The sequence below is a fragment of the Enhydra lutris genome, unplaced genomic scaffold (genome assembly GCF_002288905.1).
Source record: "Enhydra lutris kenyoni isolate GAN:26980312 unplaced genomic scaffold, ASM228890v2 scaffoldscaffold1, whole genome shotgun sequence".
Taxonomy (NCBI): Eukaryota; Metazoa; Chordata; class Mammalia; order Carnivora; family Mustelidae; genus Enhydra; species Enhydra lutris.
In genome coordinates this window covers 65,029,432-65,053,567 of record NW_019154085.1, presented here as the reverse complement: position 1 = coordinate 65,053,567, position 24,136 = coordinate 65,029,432, and the positions used below count along the sequence as shown (strand labels likewise).

The 24,136-nt window shown below is 40.3% G+C and overlaps 1 protein-coding gene across 1 annotated transcript in view; it reads left to right on the top strand.

Moving 5' to 3' along the window:
• The window catches only part of LOC111145371 (serine/threonine kinase 39), a 297,684-nt gene that overhangs the window by 169,199 nt on the left and 104,349 nt on the right, over window positions 1–24,136 (top strand). The window contains exons 11-14 of the mRNA XM_022500240.1: window positions 3,368–3,490; window positions 3,588–3,617; window positions 10,940–11,002; window positions 12,747–12,814. Coding sequence (XP_022355948.1) covers window positions 3,368–3,490; window positions 3,588–3,617; window positions 10,940–11,002; window positions 12,747–12,814 — 284 coding nt within the window. The remainder of the gene's footprint in view (window positions 1–3,367; window positions 3,491–3,587; window positions 3,618–10,939; window positions 11,003–12,746; window positions 12,815–24,136) is intronic.

Genomic DNA, 24,136 nt, shown 5'->3' with positions numbered 1-24,136 from the left:
TTCAGTGGAGGTCAGTGTCACATAAATACACTGTGAAACCCAGGTTTCAAATTATACTGCAAGTTCTTTTCCTTTCTGTAAACGGCAAGGATGTCCTTAACAGATCCGTATTCTTGTTCTCGTGACTCCTATACCAATATTTTCTGCCACCTAGATTTTATAATGTTTTTGTCTTAATTTCTACATTTATTTGTTCAGTATTTATTACTTAAAGGCCCACACCACCATTTCTTTCAGTGCCTGAGGCTATAATCTTAGACATGTTGCTTTATCTTTCTCTCTCCCAGCAAGTAAAACTAGGAGGGAGACAGCCAGGGTTCTAAAATAAAATAGAAGGTGGCCATTTTACTGTCTGTGGCTGGATCCTGCCTGTAGAGACAAAACCCGCAGATCTTGTAAGCAGAGGAAAAGGGGCATAAAGGAAATTTTAGGATGTGAAGCTGCACTATCTCTATTGTCAGAGATTTCCCTGGTGTACTCTCTTAAGTATTAGTACTTGAAGAATACTAATTCACCAGCCATGCTTGTTTTATTGCAGTTTTGGTAAAGGTATTGTTCTGGAGCGCCGAGGTGGCTCAGTGGTTTAAAGCCTCTGCCTTTGGCTCAGGTCATGATCCCAGGGTCCTGGGATCGAGCCCCACATTGGGCTCTCTGCTCCACGGGGAGCCTGCTTCCTCTTCTCTCCCTCCCTGCCTCTCCGCCTACTTGTAATCTCTGTCAACTAAATAAATAAAATCTTAAAAAAAAAAAAAAAAGTAAAGTTCTGTTTCTGATACAGTTTTCCTTGTTTTCTCACTTCCTAGTTAATAGTATGCTTTGTAATAGACACAGCTTTAAATTCTTTTAATGTAGTCATTAAACAGTGTTTTCTCTTTTGATATAGTCATTAACACAGATTTTCCTTTGCTATCATCAGGATTAGTATTGCTAAGAAAATAATTTTATTGTATATGTCAACAGAAAATTACTTCTCTTTAGGCACCTGGGTGGCCCAGTTGGTTGAGGATCAGACTCTGGGTTTCCACTAGAGACATGATCTTGGGGTATTGGGATCGAGCCCCACATAGGGCTCTGTGCTCAGCGTGGATTCTGCTTGGGATTCTCTCTCTGCTCCCTCTGTACCTTGTCTGCGTGCACTCTCTCTCTAAAATAAATCTTTAAAAAAAAGAAAAGGAATTATTTTCCCTTCCTCTATTCATTTCTTTTTTTTAAAGATTGATTGATTGATTGATTGATTGATTTGACAGAGAGAGAGAAAGAGAGATCACAAGTAGGCAGAGCGACAGGCTGAGGCAGAGGGGGAAGCAGGGTCCCCGCTGAGCAGAGAGCCCCATGCTGGGCTCCATCCCAGGACTCTGAGATCATGACCTGAGCCGAAGGCAGAGGCTTAACCCACTGAGCCACCCAGGTGCCCCTCTGTCCATTTCTTTATAGTTTTAAAGAGCAGTCTGTTCTGAATGTCTCGAAGGCATTTCAGCATTTTTTCCCTACACTACTTTGCCAGCATCTATTAGCACATTAAAATCACTAACTATTATTAGGTCTTTTCCAATGATTCAAAAAATGTAAACGGAAAAAAAAAAAATCTTATGTCAAGCACAGAAGGGGTTGCTTCAAAGGTGAATTCATTTTTGAATTCATATTTTTGGTGAATTCATATTTTTGGAATGGAGAGAAGCTTTTTTTTTTTAATTGAGTATAACTGTTTGTAGTTATGAATAACAGTTTTTTTATTTTTTAACTTTCCATGTTGGGGTTCAGATCTTCTAGACCAAATGCTCAGACTTGTTTTTACAGGTTCCATGCAATAATGTCTTTAAGTCATACCCAACCCTGATCCTGTGTTGATTTTGAATTGACGTTAACTGAACGTGTATGTAAATACTTAACTTTACATTTAAGGTCTGTGGTATTTCCTTTAGGATTAATGAAGCTCCCACGATATAACTAACTAGTTTCTATTATGGAAAATTGTGTTTTCTTCCCATTATAGTCTTTCAGAGTCTTCACAGGATGTTTTTAGATGACTTCAGTTTCATAGTCATCATTCGATGGTGTAAGTCCCACTTTTTTTTTTTTTTTTAAGATTTTATTTATTTACTTGACAGAGAGAGACACAGCGAGAAAGGGAGCACAAGCTGGGAGAGGGAGAAGCAGGCTTCTCCAATGTGAGCTTGATCCCAGGACCCTAGGATCATGACCTGAGCCAAAGGCAGATGCTCAATGACTGAGCTACCCAGGCGCCCCTGAGTCTCACATTTGAATGGGAACCTGAAGGCTCTTTTTCTTCCTTTAACTTTGTCCTTATGGCCCTGTGATCTTCAGTCATGTTCTGGACCTTCATTTCCTCATCTGTAAAATGAGGGGGTAAGACTAGACCGTCTCCAAGGTCCCTTTCCCCTTGAAGTTTCTCCCAATCAGTGGATCCTGGCTGTTATGTTCACATGTTCATCTGCTACATTGCTTTGTTTAATTATGTCTGAGTCCATTTTTTTTTTAAGTCAAATTACTTTGGTCAGAGACTCATCATTCTCAGTCACCCTGTCCTTTTTTAAAAGACTTTTTAAAAAAGTCTTGCTTTTTCACCCACACCAAGCATTTGGAAAGCATACTCCTGAATCACATCTCTACCCTAGTTCAAAAAATTTTTGAAATTCTTGCAGAAGACTGGTATAATCTGTTTAGATGATCTGGCATGGTTGCTGATTATCTTGCTCTGTTTCTAGCTATCCCCCAAGTCTCAAAAGTGTTACAAGATGTGTTAAGAATCGTCTGATGCTGTTTTGTTTTGCTCAGGTAGGGTGAGCAGAATCCTGGGAAAACAAGTGTGATGTCAGGTTTTGAAAAAGAGCAGGATGGCAAAAAAAGGGTTTTTCTTTTTTTTTTTTTTTTTTTTGACAACGTAAGTTTTAGATTGCTGATACACCCCTGGATTCCTTTGCTTCATTAAGCTGCCTGACTCCCTGCCTTCCCTCTGTCAGCAGTCTGTTGCTCACTTGCATTTCCTTAGGCAATCTTGAAGCCGGCCACATGGCCTTTAATGTGTAGTAGTTAATGACGTGTTAACCGAAGCAAAAGTGAAAGATGGGTTTGATCCTGATGGCTAATGTGCGTGGTGTTTGTCCAAAATATTTTGTTCTTCATGTGTGTAGTGATGTATTTCAGGAACACAATAGCTTCAGAAAGAGGACAAGTATGGGAGTTTGCAGGCTGTGTGGTCTTTCTGAGTACTGATCGCCATCCCTGAATTCATAACCAGTTAGGGTGTACTCGGGGTAGGCATGCGCTGCGTGACCCAAGCTGCAGTCCCAGTGAGCTCTGTTCGTGTTCCACCAGTGAAGAATCGGGCCGGTGTGTTTTGCTTCAGGTGAGAAGAGTTCCTGGGTCAAGTGGTCACCTTCATAAAACCGAGGACGGTGACTGGGAGTGGAGTGACGACGAGATGGATGAGAAAAGTGAAGAGGGGAAGGCAGCTTTTTCTCAAGAAAAGGTAAGGGGCATCGATGATGGTGAGCTAAGCTGTGCACGTTTTATTTTTGTGGCATTTTGTGTGTGCGTGTATTAATGGATCTGCAATTGCTTTACAGTCACGAAGACTAAAAGAAGAAAACCCAGAGGTGAGTGGTGGTTATTTATTTAAAACTTTTTTTGTCCACTCACCCTTGCTTCCCCCTTCCCGCCTGCACTGCCCCTTGCGGGTCAAAGTGTGACCCATTTGGGGAAAGAGATTCAAAATTTTGTTCTTGTGGAGTAGCAGAAAAGAAAACCATGTAGACTTTGCACGTTCCGATTCTGTCTGAGTTACTTCTGGGCTTTATAAATTGGGGCAGGTGATTTTACTCTTTGAGCCTCAGTTTCCTCCTCTGTCAGATTGTCATGATCACACTACTTTTAAATTGCTCTGAGGTTTGAGGAAATCATGCACATAAATGCTAACTGGGTGCTCAACTTAGGATTCTGTTGATCTCAACTCTTCATATTACTGTCCTTTAGAAAACACAGTAGGCACACAGGCAGAATCTCTTCTTAGATTTTTTAGTTTACAATAAAGCAGATATAAAATAGTTGGAAACTTGACATTGAATCTGTTGGTCTTGGCTTTGCAGTCTCCTGGGTCGCTTAGTAGGCAAGGAACACTCCTCAGCTTCCCTTTGAGAACTGGTCATCTTTTGATTAACTTTACTTCCTCCATCTGGTTAATTATCCTAATGCCTAATGATGACTAGAGTTCAAAAGACTTGGCTACTTCTCCTAGAGAAAATTTGAGCGTATTAAAATAGCTCCAAATATTTTACAGACCTAGTAATTAATATGTGCCTTGATAAATTATCATTAAGAAAACAGAAGATTTTAGGTTACAAATGATATCCACCCCAACTTTTTTTTTTTTTTTTTTTTTAATTAGCAGACATTTCATTTTGATGTAGTGAGGTAAATCTTCCATTCCACCACAAGGGGCAGTAGCCAGCAGACCCTTCTGAGAAGAGCCCATGGAGGGGCACGCCATTGCTTCCCAGCATTCTCCCCTCCCTCTGGTTTCTTCATTCTTCCTGCCACTCCAGTAGGCCTTCCCTAGGGATTTTTCAGTCTGCCTGCCTCCCATTGTTACCTGTCCTTCAGTTCCTGTTTCTTCCTATGTTTATCATAGGGATAAACCTTTTCATTTTATACATAAAATAATAAGCTTCATCAAAGAAGTTATTTATCCCTCTCTGTTACAAACCACGGTGATGAGCTCCCATCACCCACTGGCTACCCACTGGCTTCACATGATCGTAACTGGGTGTCATGCACTCTGCTCTCTCCCTGCCTACTTTCCTGTTTTACCCACAGTGAAGTGCAGAGTCAAGGTTTTTCATCTGTTTCCTAGAGTGTCTCTAACTATGTCCATCCTGCTTAGAAATAGAACAAAATAATGTGATTCAAGTAGCAGCATGATGCAGAAAGCATTTGTATTGGTTCACTATGGGATGTCTTTATTGCAACATATCCACCGAACCCTGCCTTTCCTAGTACAGACTAATGGGTGTGGGTCTTTCCTCTTGAGGATTTAAGTTTCTTGTGACACTGTCCTCCTCTGTGCTAGAGGAACTTGCTCTGATAACTGAGCTGTTATTTGGCTATTAACAGTATCTTTTTGGCAAGAATATCTTTCTGCATAGATAGGGGAGTGTAACAGATAGCATGCTGTCAGTTAATCATCGTTGCTATCGACCTTCTTGGATGGGATTTGAAAGTCTTAGGCATTTCTCTGTGTTTCCACTCCTTTGATTTCCCAGAGGCGTATGTCTGTTCCCATGCTGGTTTATAATTAAGGAACACATAGATAGCCTTATTTTTGAGGATTCATATCTTTGAATGTAAACACTCGTGCCACATTTTAGGAATAATTAGCCCCACCTACGATTTTGCATAGCTTTTCAGGCCAGTTGTTTTGTTTTGTTTTTCAAGGTTGGCATCTCAGTATCTTGAGCTGTGTTAAGAGCAGCTACAATGGTAGTTCCTCTAGCCTTTGGACTTTTAATTAAAGTAGCTCCCAGACTTGCCACTCGCCTGAATTCACTTTTTGCAACTGAAGCAAAAAGTATTTATCTATTACAAGAGGAATTAGAATTGTTGAATGTGTAAGTAGGCAACACACACACACACACACACACACACACGATGCACACTGTTTTAGTAGGTTTTGGGGATACGTCAGTGAGGAAAAAAACCATGAAATCCCCGTTCCTGTGGTGCTTATATGTTGACGGGAGCCAATAGACAAAAAGCAACAGCCTCCATAAATCAATTTGTGGTTTGTTACAATGGAATAGAAGCAATGGGAAAAAAAATAGTGGGTGGGAAGTACAGGGATGTGGTAGGGGGTTTTATAATTTTAAATGGGCTGGTCAGAGTAGGTGTTATTGAAAGGGACACAAAGAGTTAATAAAAATTTTTCGTACGGAAGACTTAAGTAGAAAAACTCAAAGAACCACTTTTATTTTGTTACCCCTCTCATCCTGTGTCTGACAGAAGTTTGCAGTATTTTCTTCCAGACTTTTTTTCCTGCTCATTTATATACAAATATGTAAATAAAGAAATCTATATCCTATTGACAATGTGAATGGGATTATAAATACCATAAACTTATTTTTTATTTTTTATTGAAGTATAGTTGAAATGATGTTACATTCGTTTCAGGTGGACAACATTGTGACCCCACAAAAATGTTTTTTTGGTTTTTGCAACTTGTATTCTATCTTAGAAATCTTCCCATGTTAGTTGTTGTGTGGATCTGCCTCTGATTTTAATTGCCGGGTTGTATTCCTCTGGGTGGATTGAAATGGTTTATTTAACCATTAACTTCTTGGTGAGCATTGAGATTAGGATGATAAACTGCATTCCACTCACATTTTGTGTCTGCATGTCAAGGGGCACATGTGCAACTGAAGGAATTAAAAGAACTGTGATTACTTCATTTGACAAAATCTGATTTTGAATTTTTAATAGGTGCTACCTAAAGCTGAACCCCTTAAATATCTCATATTTCTGTTTGTCAGTTGTATCTCAGTAAAGCTGAGAATAAAAAAGCAGTGGCAATTTACAGAGCCTCTGACAGTGTACCTTATACCGTTAAACCTCTTTGAGGATGAAAATGCTTATCTGTGCCAAATGGTAGATTTAAATGCCTGTGTTTACATTTTAATAAGCTTTTCAAGAATGCTTGTCATTTAAATTGCAGTTTATTTACTTGACTAGAAGCCACTAGAAGATGGGGCTAGTATTTTATTCATATTTGTGCTCCCGTTGCTTCTAGTAGAACCTCTGTACACGTTCCTTCGTGACATGAATACCCACACACTGAAATGGACATTAAACAAGTGCCTGAAAAGGCGTATCATATTTGTGGGTGGGTCAGAGGTGAGGGGAAAATAATCAGAAGATGTTATGTAATTGAGCTGAAGTTCAGAGACAGGAGCCCTACTTGGTAGTTCCACGTTCAGACAGAGTAAGAGGCTCCAATAAAGGGGGGAGCGTTTTAGATGCTTATTTGTAAAAGGCTATTTGGCTCCCCTGGGACATATAAGGCAGAATGTCCAGGTATTACAGCATTCGTTGGAGAAGGAGGTCAGGGTGGGATGTTTGGTAGAGCGGCCTTGGTAAGATGTGCCTGGTACTCAGTCATATTTGGAGATCCTCTTAAATCCAAGAGAATTTCCAGTGAAACCTGTAAAGTGACCGAGTTATACCACTTGTCTTGAGATTTCATAGCTAAACCCGTAGTAAAATTGGTCCTCCTGTGTTCCTAACCTGACGTTTTTAGAAATAGCCTTGCAAAGTATTAGCTACAACCTACTAGTAATTCATAGTTTGTAGTAAATAGGTAATTCATGCTCATTTCATTTATTTATTATAATATTCCACTTGGATGGTAGAAGTCAGTGGTAACTTAAAGCTGACTATATTGTTAGTGTAACTGTAGTATTAATAATGAAGTTAATTGAGCAAATATTTCATCTGTGCCTGATTTTTTACATGAAGGAGTATTAGGTACTGTGGCATTGTGAGAATTCTACAAAAGCAAAGCAGAGAGCCTGCTTTCTGGAAGCTTATCTCTTTGGAGATTGGGGTCAGGAGAGATATTTGCAAGATTGGCTTCCTTAGGTGGGGTTTCCTAGCATGTATGCCATCCTGTGTTATAGAAAACCTTTCAACTATTACCTCATTATTGATCTTTTTGACCAGTGATTTGGGAATCTGTTTTTGTCAGATTCTGAAAATAATTAATACATGTTTTATAATTTTTAAAATCCGTTTTGCTTTCTATCCTAATTTTCTGTATAAAAGTAAAATTGCCTTTATCTTTACATTCCTACCTTCTTTGGGTTTCCTTTAACTGAGGGAGATATTTGCTAAGGCTTCTACTAAAGAAGCTTCTTTTTACAGAAGCCCCCCTGTTAGGCATGAAAACAAATGGTTTGCAGCCTTGGCTCCACATCAGAAAAACTGAAAGCTTTAAAAATGCAGATGCCTGGAACTAGCCCTCAAATCATGATTTGGGAGTTGGGGATGATGTCCCGGCAACCCGGATTTGTAGGAAACTGCCCATGTGATTCTGATACGTGGCTAGGATCAGGAACCACTGGCTGGGAAAACCACACCACTTGCTCCGAATCCAGAAGTCCACACTGAAGTCCAGGAAAGTTGTGTGCTCAAAATTTCTGAAAATTTGTTTTAAATGTCAGAAATCTCAAGAAAGAAAAAAGAGAGGGAGAGAAGAAGAAAAACCATGGAAGAGGTTTCAGAAACCTCTTGGAGAAATTGTCCTGATTTAATCAAGTGTCATGGAGCCAGGTGGGAAGGTTTGTTGACCAAGGCCATAAGAGCTAGACTGAGGGATTTCATTACAGAATATAGATGAAGTTAATTGTGAAAACGTTCTGTTTCTTGACTCTGGTATTTTGTTCTGAGGAGAAAATAAATTGGGTGTGGATTTAGGCTGAGTTAATTTTACTGGAGATTAGTCACAATGTGAAAGCTAAATTTATTGCTTACGTTTACTCATTGCTATTGCCTGATTGTTAGAACTGCCGTTAGCTTTTTTAGTGTATTTCTGAGGACCTCGTGGTTTCTAAATGCCTGTCCGCTCTTATATATGTTTGTCTTATATCCATTTGTAGATAGAGGCAAAGATACGATTTCTCCAAATTTATTATGCTTGGTTTTGTCACCACAGACGGCTTTGACTCCATACTTTCCTACCGCCATTTTCTAAAAGATGTTCTTATTTCTGGTAACTGGCTTTCTGACTTTTTGTCATAAATGTTAGATTTGTCATCAGAAATCTGTATTTCTGAAAATAAACCTATTTTGCAATAATTCCATATTTCGAAGAAAGTGGCAAAGATAATGCGAAGTTCCCATCCACCCTTCACCTGCTGTTCCATTCTGTGTGAGCCTGGTACATTTGTCACAACAGAAACGTAAATGCTATCTTACCATCAGCTAAACCTCAGACTGTGTTCATATTTCACTAGTCTGTCCACTAATAACCTTTATTTCGTTCCCAGTCTCCAATCCAGGATAACACGCTGCTTTTAGTTAGCCACAGTAATTTTAAAAATAGAAAAGAAGATTAGAGCTCTGTGGGAAATTAGCAGACATTGTCCCTTTCTTTTCTTTATTCTGGGATCTTTCCCTCTCTTTTACCCAATATCTGTTCTTCTCTTCCCCGCCTATGAAAACCCCCATTTTCTCAAATGTGCTTCTTAAACTGTTTAAAAACCAAACAAAAAAAAATTCCAATAAGCAAATTTATATTGCACTGTGATAACACTTGCCTAGTATGTTAGTTTTCTTGTAAGTTTTTATATTTAAAAATGTATGCCCATAATGGTGAAATTTGGGTGACTGGAATTGGCTGCCAAGGAAGATGTTTTGCATGGGAAACTTCACTCCCCACCACTCCTGTGCATCTCTGCATGTTTTCCTGAGGAATCCCCTGTATAGCTTGTGTACTGGTGAGAGCTAGAGGCTGGTCCCTTCATTACCAGCAGGGTAATGTACCTGCGGAGTGAGGTTGCACAGGGTCCTTGGGGATCCAGCCCCCAGTTAACTAGCTCTCCATTCTGATGATAGCCCAGGAATAAGGAAGCAGGGCAGGAGAGGGGGACCTCCCTAGGAGAAAGAGAAGTTTTCATCTCTAGTAAATGCCATTAAGGTTTTTCAGTTTAAAGTAGTCTTTTGACTAGAGGTAGAATATTCTGTAAGTGCTAACGTGGGTTTTGGTTGCATCTCAAACCTTACTTCAGATCTGGGTTCAGTCAGCCTGAAGGATTCTTTACAAGAGATCATTTGGTGTAAACCCAGGTCCTCTGGCTGGTTAAAGAATATAGGTTGTTTGTTCTTCTTACACATTTCCCCCCAACATTTTACTATGAAAATTTTTAAATTATATAGCAACACTAAAAGTACTTTACGGTGAACACCCACATACACGTAGATCCTACCATTACTATACTTTGTCAGTCCATCAGTCCATCTTCATTTTTGATGCATTTCAAAGTAAATTACGGACAGTAGTAGACTTCCTCCTATTAGTTCATTACTAACCTAGTTATTTTGAGGAAGCCCAGAGAATAAGAATTTTATTTCTTAAACTTTAGAAAACTTGCTGCAAAAATTTCTGATGACTTCTGATTATTTTAGAATTGATAGTAGTTTTAAAAAATAATATATATCCTTCATTTCATTGCTGTTCCTCTTCTAGTTTTTTGTTTTGTTTTGTTTTGTTTTTTTGGTCTTTCCAGTTTTGTTTGAGGGCAGAGTTCACAGAAGTAAGGCTTGAGGGAAAAATACTTTCGGTATCACATTAGGATTGGATTTCCAACTCGAGGGAAAATAATAACCTATTGCTTTGGCTTTTCTTTTGGGGAAATGTGTCTTAAAAGTCCAACTATCTTTATGTATTTTTTAAATCCAGTGAAAAAATTGTTTCAAGTAATGATTAAAGTTCAAGTCATGGTTAAATGTTATTATCCTAACATCCTTTCAGTGGGGACTTTTAACTTTAGGCGAAATTCTGTGACAAGAACAGATGGTCCTAGAGCATCTCTCTGCTATCAGATTTAAACTATCAAATAGTCCCTGCATTTTCACTTTAGCTCAGTGACTCTCTGAAAGCATAAGGATCACCCAGGGTGCTTGTTGAAGATACACATCCTCACTCGTCTCTGTGAAATTCTGAATCCTAGGCTAGGTGGGGCCCAGAAATCTTTACCATGCGTCCTAGGTGATTCCAGTGAAGGTTGTCAATGATCACATTTTGATGCAAAAAAACCAGCTTAAAATTACTTATGCAAAATTGTCTCTGATAATCGGGACTTGGTGTAAGCATGCTGACCTTACTGTCTCATTTTGGTTTCCTTAAGTGCTGTAATGGTGCCTCTCTTAACAGATGGCGGCGAATGCCAGCAGTATACCCGAGCAGATACAGTCCCTCTCAGTGCAGGACTCTCAGGTACGTTTCTCCACCAGTCATTTACATTTGAGATGATTTGTAGACCTAGTTTTAGAAAAAAAAAACAACATTTTCGGGAGATAGACAGTTTCAGGGCAGTCCATCAAAATCGGGGGCTTGTAAACTCTCTTTTTTTAAATAGGTATGGAGAAAAGAGTACTGTTACTCTTGACCATGATTTTCAGGACTTCCAACCTTTAAATGATAGGTTCAAGAGCAAGGATTGATTACCACACTGCTTCTGAAATTGTGGGTACTGTGTGAAATAAGAAAAGGAAAGAAAATGACTCCCCATTCTGTTAGATTCTCGCCATAAAACCGTAGAGTTAATTGATAGTTTTTCCTTTTTGGTTCTTGGTTGGATTTCTACAACCTGTTTTCATAATCCTTTTATCATGGAATTTTATGGGCCAATTTATCTCTACAAGTTGCCTTGTAAAAATAAAAGTCCAGGGACTGTGGAATGCATCTATATTAAAAGTTACATGATGGAAAATAGGAGCCATGAGTCAGGTTGGGTGCTGAGCAACACAGGGGAGGGACATGGACATAGGAAAAGGGTGTAGGCCCCCAATCTGGTTTTTCTATATAATTAATAGGCAAGCCCTTTTGCTCTCAAAATCGTCATACTATCAAGCACCACCAGCCTTGGTATCACAACTTTTCCCCCTAGATCTCCATATGCATCGATAAATTCATTTTCATCATACCTGATTTATGTTTTCTGAAAGCGGCTGTAAACCGAGGAGAGAGTGATAGGATTTTATGGTTGCAGGAAGCCTGTTTGAGGTCAGACATCTAGTCCTTGGCCCTTATTTTATAGCTGAGGAAGCATAGACTTGCAGAGGTTAAGTGGCTCACGCAAGATTATAGAACTGGTTAGAGGCAGAGCTGGGATTCAGTTTAGGTCCTTTTCTCTGTATCAGGCAACTTAGTAAAACAACTTGAGATAAATTGTGAGGACTGGTTTAATGACAAAAGGCAAGTCAGGAGTAATAATTTGTCCAAAGGCGAATAGAATAAGGGAAACAGGAAAGGGGATTAGGATGACGAGTGTTATGTAACACATTATAGTTGTAAAAGTCATTTTCATATATATTATTTGTTCTTCCAGCAAACTTTGGACACTGGTATTATCCCCATTTTGTAAGTGGGAAAATAGGTTTGGAGAATGACTTGCTCAGGTTGCACATTTGGTCAGTGGCAAAGCCAAGTCTTGACCTGAAATCTCTTTTTCGACTACAGCAGGAAGGTCTAATCGTGTCCAGGGGTCTGTAGGAGTAGGGAGGGGAGGTGGAGGAGAGGCATTTGTGGTTGATGCTGTGTATTTAAAGAACTAGGTTATAGGTGAGAAAGGCAGGGAACATCTCTGCCGGATCCCACTTTCCTCTGCCTCCTGATGTTTAAGGTGCTGGCCTTTGTGCATCACCAAATCCCAGTGGGTCCAGACAATGGCTCAGCTTGCGGGATGCTGCTTTAAGATGCCTGACCCTTCTTTGGACTTACTCATACTATCATCCTTGTTCATAGGACCCACCCTACAGCCAAGGTTTTCTATTGGAAACAATTTGGCTGGGATGGGAATTAGGCATCATTCCAACCTTCACACAGAGCTTGTTATGTGGCCAAGCAGGACCTGCCGTGTGTAAAGACCTAGTCTGGAAATTTCCATAAAGAAAGGGTCATGTGAGTCAAGGGATATCATGATTTTATTTATTTGTTTTTTGCGGTTTTGTTTTCCAAGGGCCTACCCAATGCCAGCGAAGACTATAGAGAAGCTTCTTGTGCTGTGAACCTCGTTTTAAGATTAAGGTAAACACTACCATTTATTTTATAATGCTTTTCCTATAGTACAGTATTCTTCCCTCCTTCATTAAGTTTTCATAATATTAGCATAAAATAAGATTGTTAAGTTATTTTATTTCACCAAACAGGTAGTGTGTACGCTGTATGCCCGGACTAATTGGTCTTTTTCTAATTGCTTACTACAGAAGAATAAGAAAGAAAGCACCAGATGAGTATGTCTGCAGGCTCAGTATACCCTTCATTAAGTTTTTTTTTTTTTCCCCCTTTGCCTTTCCTTTCTTGGGCTTTTTTCCCTTTTTGAAAAAAAAAAATAAAACAAAAAAAGCTTTACAATGTAAGATCACAGTAAGAGATTTTTAATGAGTTTCTTTCACACTTCGGCAGTCAGTCTGACAGAAATAAACCATGCTTGTTCTACAAGTTGCCTGTTCAGAACATTTTTCAGTGGCAGGTTTGATCAGCTACTGTGGAGAAATGACAGATGTATTTTGAAAGAAGTCTAGGAAATGGATACAAATGTGGGGCCTGACAGTGTCAACTTTTGTGTCTAGTGAGTGAAGGTTCTTTCTGTTTCATGGATTTCTAAACTGTAAGGTCCCTCTTCCTGAGTATTCTTTGTTAAGAAGATGGTGTCTGAAGACATACTCGCTTCCACGTAATTATAAACAGCTTCAGTCACCAGGTCAATCAGGATACTGTCACGTTTCTGAAGGTGCTTTTAAAATAAGTTACACATATGTTCTCCTTTGACAATTAAACAAATAAAACACATGGCTGATGGACCTTTTTCAGAGCCGTGGCTATAAAAAGCGGACTCATTTTCAAGGTTAGTTTCCGGCTGTCTGAGTGAGTGTAGTCTGTCAGGGTAGATACTGGTTGGCATAATCACCCCTCGCTTCGGACAGTCATTTGCAATCTGCGGTGTGTTTTCACATGCTCACTAGGGGAATGGCATGGCAAGCTTTGGTGTGATTTAATTCAGAGATGGTTCCCAGTCAAGAAGTGAAATTATTACAGAGACCATTTTCCTTATATTTGAAAGTAGCCTTGATTATGGTTCATAATTATGCATATTTAGTGATCTCTGAAGAATGAAATAGCCCCTTCCTTTCTCGTTTGACTTTGGAACCAGATACTACTTTTGCTTATTTTTCACTTGTTCATATATTCTTTCCACCAATATTTGTGATAAAACCACTGGGCCGGGCTCCGTGTTTGCTCCTGAGATACAGTCGTGAGCGAGACCGTGGGGGATAGCGTCCAGCCCACTTGAGTGCGCAGTGTTGGGCATGACCTTGAGCGTCCCACCGCCCAGTCTCCTACTTGATGTATCCAGGAATTTTTTTCTTTTGTGGTGTGCTGGATATCTACCTCACCTCTGTGCATACTGGAGTGAATCACTCCTGTGATAACAAAACACTGTGTTCTGGTTCGCCTTCTTCCTTGAGATCCAACTGATCTTCCTGTTCTGGGTTCCAGTTCTGACCCTTAGAGCAGATACCAGGTTGTCTGGATTATACTCTTCAGAGAGTGTTTTAAAATATGTACATATTCCTGAGCCTTACCTCCAGAGATTGTTTTGCTGTAGGTCCTAGAACAATGCAGAAGTACATCCTCTTGTCTTTCTGAGAGCCATTTGTATTTTTACGGGTTCCTTCTTCCTAGGAAAAACAGCACAAGTAGCCTTGCTTCTTGTCCTATGGTTCTGTATCCTCATGATCCTAGCTGTTCACCTTTATTGACAGCTAGTAGGCACCTGCCTTTGTTACCTTGTTCCTCATGGGCCTGGGTGGTTTCTTCCTGAGTTTGCAGCACAGATCTCTGGTCCTACATATCTCCTACCTTCAGAAAAGCTCAGAAACCATGTGTAGTGTCCCATCTATCTGTACACACACGCATACACGAACACGCTCTGTATTTTGAAAATCACAAGGAATATTAATATATTAAAGAGTCTAAGATGTTCTGCAGGGAAGGAATGTAAGTTGGTTTACTCTAAAACCCATTTGGCCTCAGAACTCTCTTCATGGAACCGTTTTCCAGTTTTATGTTGTAGCCCCCATATTTAAATGCAGGCCTCCAGATGTGGCCTTGGCAGGCTAGAATATAATAGTGAGATTCTGTAATTTTTCTTTTTCCTTTTCTGTTTATACTCTGTATTTCTCCTAAATCAGCCTAAATTTCCGCTGCCTTTTGAAATAGCCATGCACCTTGGTGACCGATCTAGCATGACCTAACAGGCAAACAAGACCTCTGACTTCATTATTTCCACTTGAAGGGCTATCAAGCCTAATTTGAACTGCAGCTTGTGTTTTAAAACTCATTCTGTATGTCTTAACATTTGTCACTGTAAGAGTGAACCTGTTGGTTTTGACACATTGCTTGCCTCCTCCCCCGTACCCGTCCATATTTCACTCGTGATTATCAGTGTGGCATATTAGTTATCATGTTTGGACATATGTCAGTTGCCCATCTGATGAACCTGTCTTTTACGTCTTTATCTACAACATTGATTTAACATGTTCAGCAGTTCAAATAGAACAGAGACTTCTGGCCTGTGTTCGAAACCAATCACTTTCTGCATGGCTTTTAATAATCAGTATTTTTTGGTATGGTGGCTCAACCAGAAACAAATCCTATTGACTGTACTGCTTTTTGATGGACATTTAGCTAACTACTCAGAGGGATATCATAAAAGGATCCATTAAAAATGTTACTGAAATGGACAAATCAATGATTTTTTTTCCCTGACTCTAACCACCTAGAAACACTTCCAAAAAATAGAAATGAATTATAATATGACTTTTGGTGAATATATGTTCATGCCTAATTGTGTATATCTTTTTTCCTTAAATGTTTTCAAGGTATTCGTTTAAACCAGTTTTTTTCATATTTGAGAACTCAGGAATCTTTTCAAATATATAGCTGGTTTCCTCTAATGGCAATACTTACTTTGAGAATTATCCTTTTAAAATTTAAAACTGAAAGTTAAATGCTGTTACATTTTTGGGGTCTGACATAACCTGTGCTGACATAAATGTAAGCAGCATATGTATTCATTCTCTCTGGAAGTATTTATTGAGCACTTGCTACATGCATGGTGCTGTTCTGGCTGCTGTGAGGCAACAATGGAAAAAAAACAAAGGACGAATTTAAATTACTTACCTTCTAGGAAGGCTTTCTAGAGGCCGGGAGAGGAAATACTCAGATAGTCATATGACTTACATGAAAAATCAAGTTTTCTAAAGGAAAATCTGTATCAGGAGCATAGGAAGTACGGGGGTGCTATTCTGTATTAAAGAAAGCATCGTAGATTTCTACTGTTGTGTAATAAGTTAGTGCAGATTTCAGTGCTCATAACAAAAGCCATTTATTCGCTCTGTTTCTGTAGGTCAGAAGTCTGGGCCTGGCTTAGATTGGCTCTCTGCTGTGTCTCACAACAGTGCAATTAAGGCCTGCTCATCTGGAGCCTGTGGTCTTCTCCCAGCTAATTTGAGTGTTGGCAGAAGTCAGTGCCTGGCAGATGTGGACTGAGGTCTTTGGTGCCTACAGGCCACTGGCCACACACGCAGTTCACAATAGGGCTTTGCCTTTTTTTCAAGGGTAGGGAAAGTTTTCTCACTGGATTAAGCCGGTTCCATCTACATTAATCTCTCTTTTTATTAAGTCAAAGTCAACTGCTTTGGAACTTTAATTATACCCACAAAATCCCTTTACCTTTGCTGTATCAAGTAACCTAATCACGGGGGTGACAACCCATCATCTTTAAAGGTCTTGTTCACACCCGGGGAAGAGGATCATGCAGCGCTTGTACACCAGAGGACAGCGGTATTGGAGGCATCCTGCCACAAAAGGGATCTCTAAATAAAGTAGTATTTGAGCAGACACCTGACAGATGTGAAGAATCAAGCCATGAGATTGTTTGCAGCAAGAGAGTTCCAGGCAGAGCAAACAATGATTGCAAGGATTCTGAGCTGGAAGCAAGTTCGAAGCAATTATAAAAACAGCCAGGGAAGCAGTGTGACCAAAGGGGTAGGAGAACAGGTCAGAGAGTTAGCAGGGGCTGAATCCTTTAGGGCCGTGTAGCCTGCGGTGAGGACTTTGGGCTTCACCGTTAGTGGGTGGGAAACCATTGCAAATTTGTGAGCATAGCTGAGTTACATTTTCAAAACACTGTGCTTGACTTAGGGAGCATACACCATCCAGGAACCATTTAAGGTGGAAGCTCAGAGCCCTTTGCCAGGCAGTTGCAGCCAGGCAGAGAGCTATGATGCGATGGACCAGGCTGGGGAATAATGGAGGTGACAAGTAATTACTGAATTCTGGGGATGCCTGGGTGGCTCAGTCGGTTAAGGCACTGCCTTCCGCTCAGGTCATGATCCCAGGGTCCTGGGATCGAGTCCCGCATCAGGCTCCTTGCTTGGCAGGGAGCCTGCTTCTCTCTCTACCTCTGCCTGCTTGTGCACTCTCTTTCTCTCTCAATATGACAAATAAATAAATAAATAAATAAATAAATAAATAAATAAAATCAATCTTAAAAAAAAAAAGTAAATCATTATTGAATTCTGGACGGAAAAGAGAACTCAAAGATTACTCAAGATCTGGGCCTGAAAATGTGGATGAATGGAGGGGAAGAGAATTGGGAGGTCCAGGTTTGGGTGGAATCGAGAATTCAGTGCCAGAAGTGGTGAGCTTGGGTTATCTCGTGGACGTGTGTGTAACGTTAAGCAGGCTTTCGGGTGCACCCGTGTAGATTTCACAGGAGATCCAGTTCTGGGCTTAGAGGTATTAATTGGAGAACTGTTGGCACATATGGTATTTAAAGCTATGAAATTAAATGAAATCACCTAGGAGTGAGTGAAAACAAGTCAACTGGCACACTCTCAGGTGGTACATGGATGCAGAGTGGTCAACGGATCTGTGAGGAGAGGCTGGTGAGGAGAGGCTGACGAGGTAGAGGAGAGAATGGCAGTCCCGTAAACCAAACAGAGGAAGTGTCTCAGGAAAGGAGGAGTAAAAAGCTGCAGCCGTTGCTGTTAATCAAGTATAGTGGGAACTAAGAACTCACATTGTATTTGGCAAAATTCAGCGCATTCTTGACCATGGCAAGAGTTGTTTTGGTGGAGTGCAGGGGACAGAATCCTGACTGAACTGGGTTCAGGACAGAGTGGCAAGAGCAAACACAAGATAGCAAGAACAGATTACTTGTTAGTACAGATAACGTAACAGAAAGTTACTCTCCAGGGTGGCGGAGGAATGGGGAGATAGCCCAATGAAAATATAGGGTGAAGGGAATACTTTTTAAAAAGGCATTGTGTGTAAGTTAATGGGAAGGAAACCTGGAATGAGGGAGGGGATATGGTAAGACTGCTGTCCTCAGATGGGTGGGATGGGATGACACCCAGGCATACACACAGATGCCAGCCTTACTCAGAAGGATGGAGAGGGTCCCCCATTGGACAGTGCAGCCACCATGATGGAAGGGCGGGCCCGCTGACGTGCAAGGAAATTGATGGATTTGGATATGGGAAGGCAGAAGTCCTCTTTTGGTGTTTATATTTCCTCATAAAATAAGGAGTGTGATCCGTTGAAAGTGAGGAAGGGAAAAGTGTTTGAGGTTTGAGAGGTAGAGATAATTGTGTAGGGAAGCTGGAGAGTAAATTTACGAGGGAAATGTGGTGAGATGAGCGGGTTGTCCCAGTGATCCCTTGAGGCTAGTGATTGTGGCTATAAAGTGGAGCTGGTAGCTTGATCCCTGAAATGGACTTATCTTGATGTCCCAGCATATAAATCTGTGTGCATGTATGTGATTGTAATTGACACAGAAACACAATGCTTAAAAACATTCTTAGAGGAGTCTATGAGCACAGCTATAAGAGGAGTCTATGAATCACTGTTTAAATCATAAACAAATGTGGCTCATGGACTTGTCCTCTATGATCTTCTGTGTACAAGGTGGCAGTCACCTGCCCTCCTCTTTCACCACCAGCCCTCCCTCGCAGGTCCAGCTTCCTTCTCTTAGAAACCTCCAAAGTTCCATGTTCCTCAAGAATCACTTGGACATCCAGGGCTGGTCCCCGCCATATGATTTCTTCATTCCCCATTCCCCGCTTGAAGTTTACTCAAGATCACTTGTTCCCTCTCTGGGCCCAGATAAACTACCTCTTAAACCAGCCTGTGTGAGAGGAAGCTGGAAGATTGTTTTGGCCAGTGTTTATCAGATGAGAGAATCATTGCCTTCTTCTCTTGTACCCTTCTCATTCACTCCACATCAAGACTCTGATATATGTGTGTACGTATATATATAAATGAACACACAAACACACAAACAGACCATCGCTCTGTCTTTGGGAGCCACCGATCTAGCCAGTGTGTGGCTACTGTGTTGGCAAATAGTGTGCTTATACTTCTTACTTGCTGTGGCCATCTGAGCATAATGTTTACTTGTCTTGTGCCCCACTGGCTGGTGGGGAGAGACTTGAGTTCAAGCAGGTGTTTCCTCAGTCCTTTACTAATGCCCGCTTACCTCTTGGTAAAGGAGATCCTGACTTTCTTTTTGACATAGCATTTTATAGACCTACCTGCTAGGACTATGGCTTCCTTCTCCCTCTTCCCACCTCCAGCCCCAAAAGGCCAGCTAAGCCTCCCCTTCATCCTGTAAGTAGGAAACTGGGAGATATTTTACTTCTCAAGATGTCACATTCTATAAGAAAAGACAAATACATGGTGGTTACGATCATGTATTTGTTTCTCCGTTCATTTCTGGTGGTTGTAGGCAAAAGACTGAAGAGGCAAAGGCTGATTTGCTCCTTGAAAAAATACACTGTTGACCTTGTTCTTAAAACTGACCTGCTAAATATAAGGGCTGGAGAAAAAGGGTGAGACCTTAGGTCTCAATGTTAAATGCTGGAGATAGTTTAAAAAGAAGATTTTTCTTTTCTCTTTTGAGTACTTTTATGCAATGGTTTTCTTGCCAATTGTATATATGGTAATGTCATCTGTGTTACCAAAAAACTTGAGTATCAAGGTATAGCATAAGGAAATCCTGTTAAAGACATCTCGGAGAAAGATGTTAAGTGGGCCATCTCATAATTCATACACTGTCAGTAGATGGTACTATCATTTCTAGTTTCAGTTGAACATTGTACAAATATTTTGCCTTTTGTAGATTTTTCATAAAACGGAATAGTCATGTGTTTGACATAAAACATATGTTTCCGAGAACCAGGCTCAGCGATTTGGAAAAATGATAAACTTATCAGTTAAATTGTTAATTCCTTGGTGTAGATGCTGTTCATACTTTGACAGCTCAGCCCTATGGATTACAGTTGCCGTACATAGACACTGTGGAATGGGGTAGCCCACCAATGCGCTCATAATGAATTTACCTTGTTATTAGGTAGAAGTGTTATTACACCTTGATGGGCTAATTAAGACCCCAACAAAACTACTTTCCTGCTTGTAGGAAAAGGTGATCCCTAGAAAATGATTTTTATTTCAGTAAAAATCCTTTAGCATGACAATATTGCCTAATGTGACTTACTATTTTCATTTCTCTATTAAAAGGTGAACTTGAGCTATTGCTATAGACTTAGTAAACCATAATTTCATAAAGAAAGCTGAAGCTGATAAAAACAGTGTTGATCACTGTTTTAGCACCCATGTCTGAATTCTAATTCCATGTTATCATCATTCTAGAGGAATTAGAATTCTTAAATGGTTCTCTAGCCTGTAAAATCAGGTTAATTAATGCATAGGTTTTACTAGTCAAGTGGTTGGGAGGCTTGATTAATTTTTCCCCAGAAGGTTAAACAGTGTGGGTATGGTATTCAGTATGGCAGTGCTTTCAGGTACATTCCCCACTCCCCCCAAGAAACTGCCTGTTTATGGCCTTCTTTGCGCAAGGCTTTGTTGAAAATCCAAAGATGAATAAGACAGGGTTTCTGCACTCACAGAGCTTACTGTGTAGACAGAGAGATCAGAGAGATCAGACCCCGCTCAAATGACTCTAACACAAGGTAGAAAGTGATAAAGGCAATAAGACGGATGAAAAGATGAGCTATGGGTAGTTAAAGGAAGGCGAGACCACTTTTGTCTGAATGTTATCTTTGGGTTACTTGTTCCCGTGGTTACCAGTGTTTATTTTTTAGCATCCATATTTTGAGAAGAGTAATAGTTAGGTTGAATCCAGGGGCAATGTCAGGCTGTGGTCTTCAGAAAGGGCCTTCTCAGACTTAAGTTATTTCTGCCAAGACCGTGTTGGTGGTTTAGCGGAGTGGTATGAATTAATTCCTGGGCACCAAATTATTAGTTCTTTAATAGTAAAAATATTTTGACATTACTTAATTTTTTGAAATGTTCTCTTTTGGTAAATTCCTTTCCTCTGGAAATTGGAGTCATTGCCACACATCTTGGCTTTATCGTCAGTGAGATCCTTCAGAAAGATAAAGATCCTACTATGTGCCGGGCACTGGGATAAGTGCTGTTTGTGCTTTGTCTTCTTTATTGTCATAAAACCTCCACGACATCAATCCTGTTGTGACTGACCTTTCACAGATGAAGAGATTAAGGTGCAGAGTCATGAGGGTGATTTGTCCAATACTACACAGCACAGAAGCAGTAGACTGGGCCTTGAACTTAGGACTTTTCAAGACGGTCTGGGTCTGTGCTCTTCCCCACTTGACACCGTGGCTGGGCTCTATTCAGTTCCATTTTGAGTGCACTTAGGATGGTTACATTCACCTGTCTTCTTATTAAGACATCATGTAAATATTTTTCTTTAAAGATTTGTTTCAGAGATAGCAAGTGAGCGAGCGTGGAGAGGGGTAAAGTGAGAGACAAAGAAGCTTGAGCAAACTCCTTGCTGAGCTCAGAGCCCAAAGCAGAACTTGATTTCCTAACCCTGAGATCATGACCTGAATCGAAACCAAGAGTCAGATACTTAACTGACTGCACCACCCAAGAGCCCCTCATGGAAATATTTTTTTTTAACAATGTTTCCTAATAAGCTCATCAATTAATATTGTGACAGGCATACCTGAAGATATTTTAGAGATGATGCAAATAGCAATTTTGTAATTTTATTTTATTTTATTTTGTTTTTTGTAAAGATCTTATTTATTTGACAGAGAGAGATCACAAGTAGGCAGAGAGGGAGGCAGAGGGAGAGGAAGGGAAGCAGGCTCCCTGCTGAGCCGAGAGCCCGATGTGGGGCTCGATCCCAGGACCCTGAGATCATGACCCGAGCCAAAGGCAGAGGCTTAACCCACTGAGCCACCCAGGCGCCCCTCGATTTTGTAATTTTAAAAGGACTGTCACATTACATGCCTGATTTCATTTTTCCTTTTGTCCTGTGTTTGCTGCCCACAGATGAAAAAGAGAGATGGGAGATATTAAGTAACTTTTCTGTGGTCCCAGAGCCAGGACAGGCTGGAGACTGGGTCTTCTGGTGTTCTTCCAGTGGTACTGATAGGGAGTTGGTGTAAGGTGATGTGGTGTGGTGTAGGATATAAGCCTTTTGTACATACAACATCCTTCTACTGATAAACATGCTCAAGGAAGGTTTATATGAAGAAAAATTTGGTAATGAAATCAAAATAGAAGAATTAAAAACCAATCATGGTGAGATAAAGTCACTTTTTTTTTGGACAGTGGAGCAAGAAGATGTTTGTGAGTATGAAGACTTTCAGCAATAGGGAATGTAAAGAGTTCTTGGTTTTCAAGTGGTAAATGGTATCTTAGAAATTTAGGAAATAACAAGGAAAGAAAAAAACAAGAAATAATATCATTCACAGTCTTACTACTCAGGGATACATCATTATTAACTTCTCTGTGAATATTCTGGTCTTTTTTCCTCCACTTACATTAATGTGGACTTAAAATATTTCTACAATAACATCTTCAAAATTTAGTTTCACATAACACAGTGTTTTATAATCTGCTTTATTTGGTAATGTCTTTGTTATCTTTTTGTGTCAATGAAGATAGATCTACACAATCCTTTTAAGTGGCTGCCTTATATTTTGAATGATTGTGCCAAAACCTATTACTAAAAATGTATTATTGGATATTTATAGAGTTCCCAGTTTTTTGGTATGGCAGCATATAAAAACTTTTATGTGCAAAAATGGTGTTTGAATACTGCCCAGTAGAAAAGGTCTCTTCCAGCATTGAATTTTGACTTTGGCGTTGTATACCCTCAGACATGGAGAAACCTGGAGATACATAACTGAGTAAGCCTGGTATCCGGGCCCATGGGGATTGGAGGGGCTGGTTGTGGTTCTCTCTGGGTTCAGCAGAGGATGTCACTGTCTATGTAGCTGCCAACACTGCTCTCTCACTCCGTAAGGGCTGAGTTCTTAGGGTAGGGTTTTAACTAAGTTATTGTACTGAGAAAGCCACACAGACGAATGATTCCTGAGTATAACGTGCTCACCAAACGCAGATGTTGGCTCCCATTTTGTAGCTGTTCTTTTGGGTTCTTCCTCCTAGTGCATATTCTTTAAGAAATGCTCTCTTGACTGTTGGCTGTGAGCACCCTAGGGTTAGAGAGAGTGACATCTGTGGGACATAACAGCTGGAGGAGATGAAAGATTGCCCTTATGCTTTTAAAGCCTTACACAATGTCCAGCAAGTGATAGGCCCTTAATGAATGTGTGTCACACAAGTGCCAACTGAGTAATTCTTAACTAAAGTGGGTCTCGGGGTCTCAGGTGAGCCTGGGTGATTCCAGCAGGGTAAGCATCTGCCTTCGGCTCAGGTTATGATCCCAGGATCCTGGGATTAAGCCCCACGTATGGCACCCTACACAGAGGGGAGTCTACTTCTCTCTCTTCCCACTCTTGCTCTCTCTTAGATAAAATCTTTAAAAAAATAATAAAATAAAGATGGATCTCACAAACTTTTAATATCAAGATGCTTCATAAGTCTTTATTTTTCAACTCTGTATTTTTGATGGTATAGTGGAAATGGGTACAAAAAATACTTCTTTACTAGGTTTTCTCTATAAAAGTTCCCAAGCAAGGTAATACTTTGAATATGATCTCCATATTTTATTTTCAAAAATATGTGTGGACTCCATGCTGTAAGAACTGCGGGGCGGTGTCTGTGGCAGAAAAAGCCCTGCTGGGCGAGGACCCTGATAGGAGCGAGCACTGCCCTTCCTGTACCCCCAGTTTGGATTACTTCTGGAGTTGCCCCCGGCATCAGTGGGCTGTCCCTGCCAAGGCTCACTGTGTGAGTTTTGAAGTATCTATGTGAAATGCTGCTTCTTCCAGACCCGTCTCTAGTAGAACATTCCTATGGTTAAAAAAACAAACAAACAAAAAA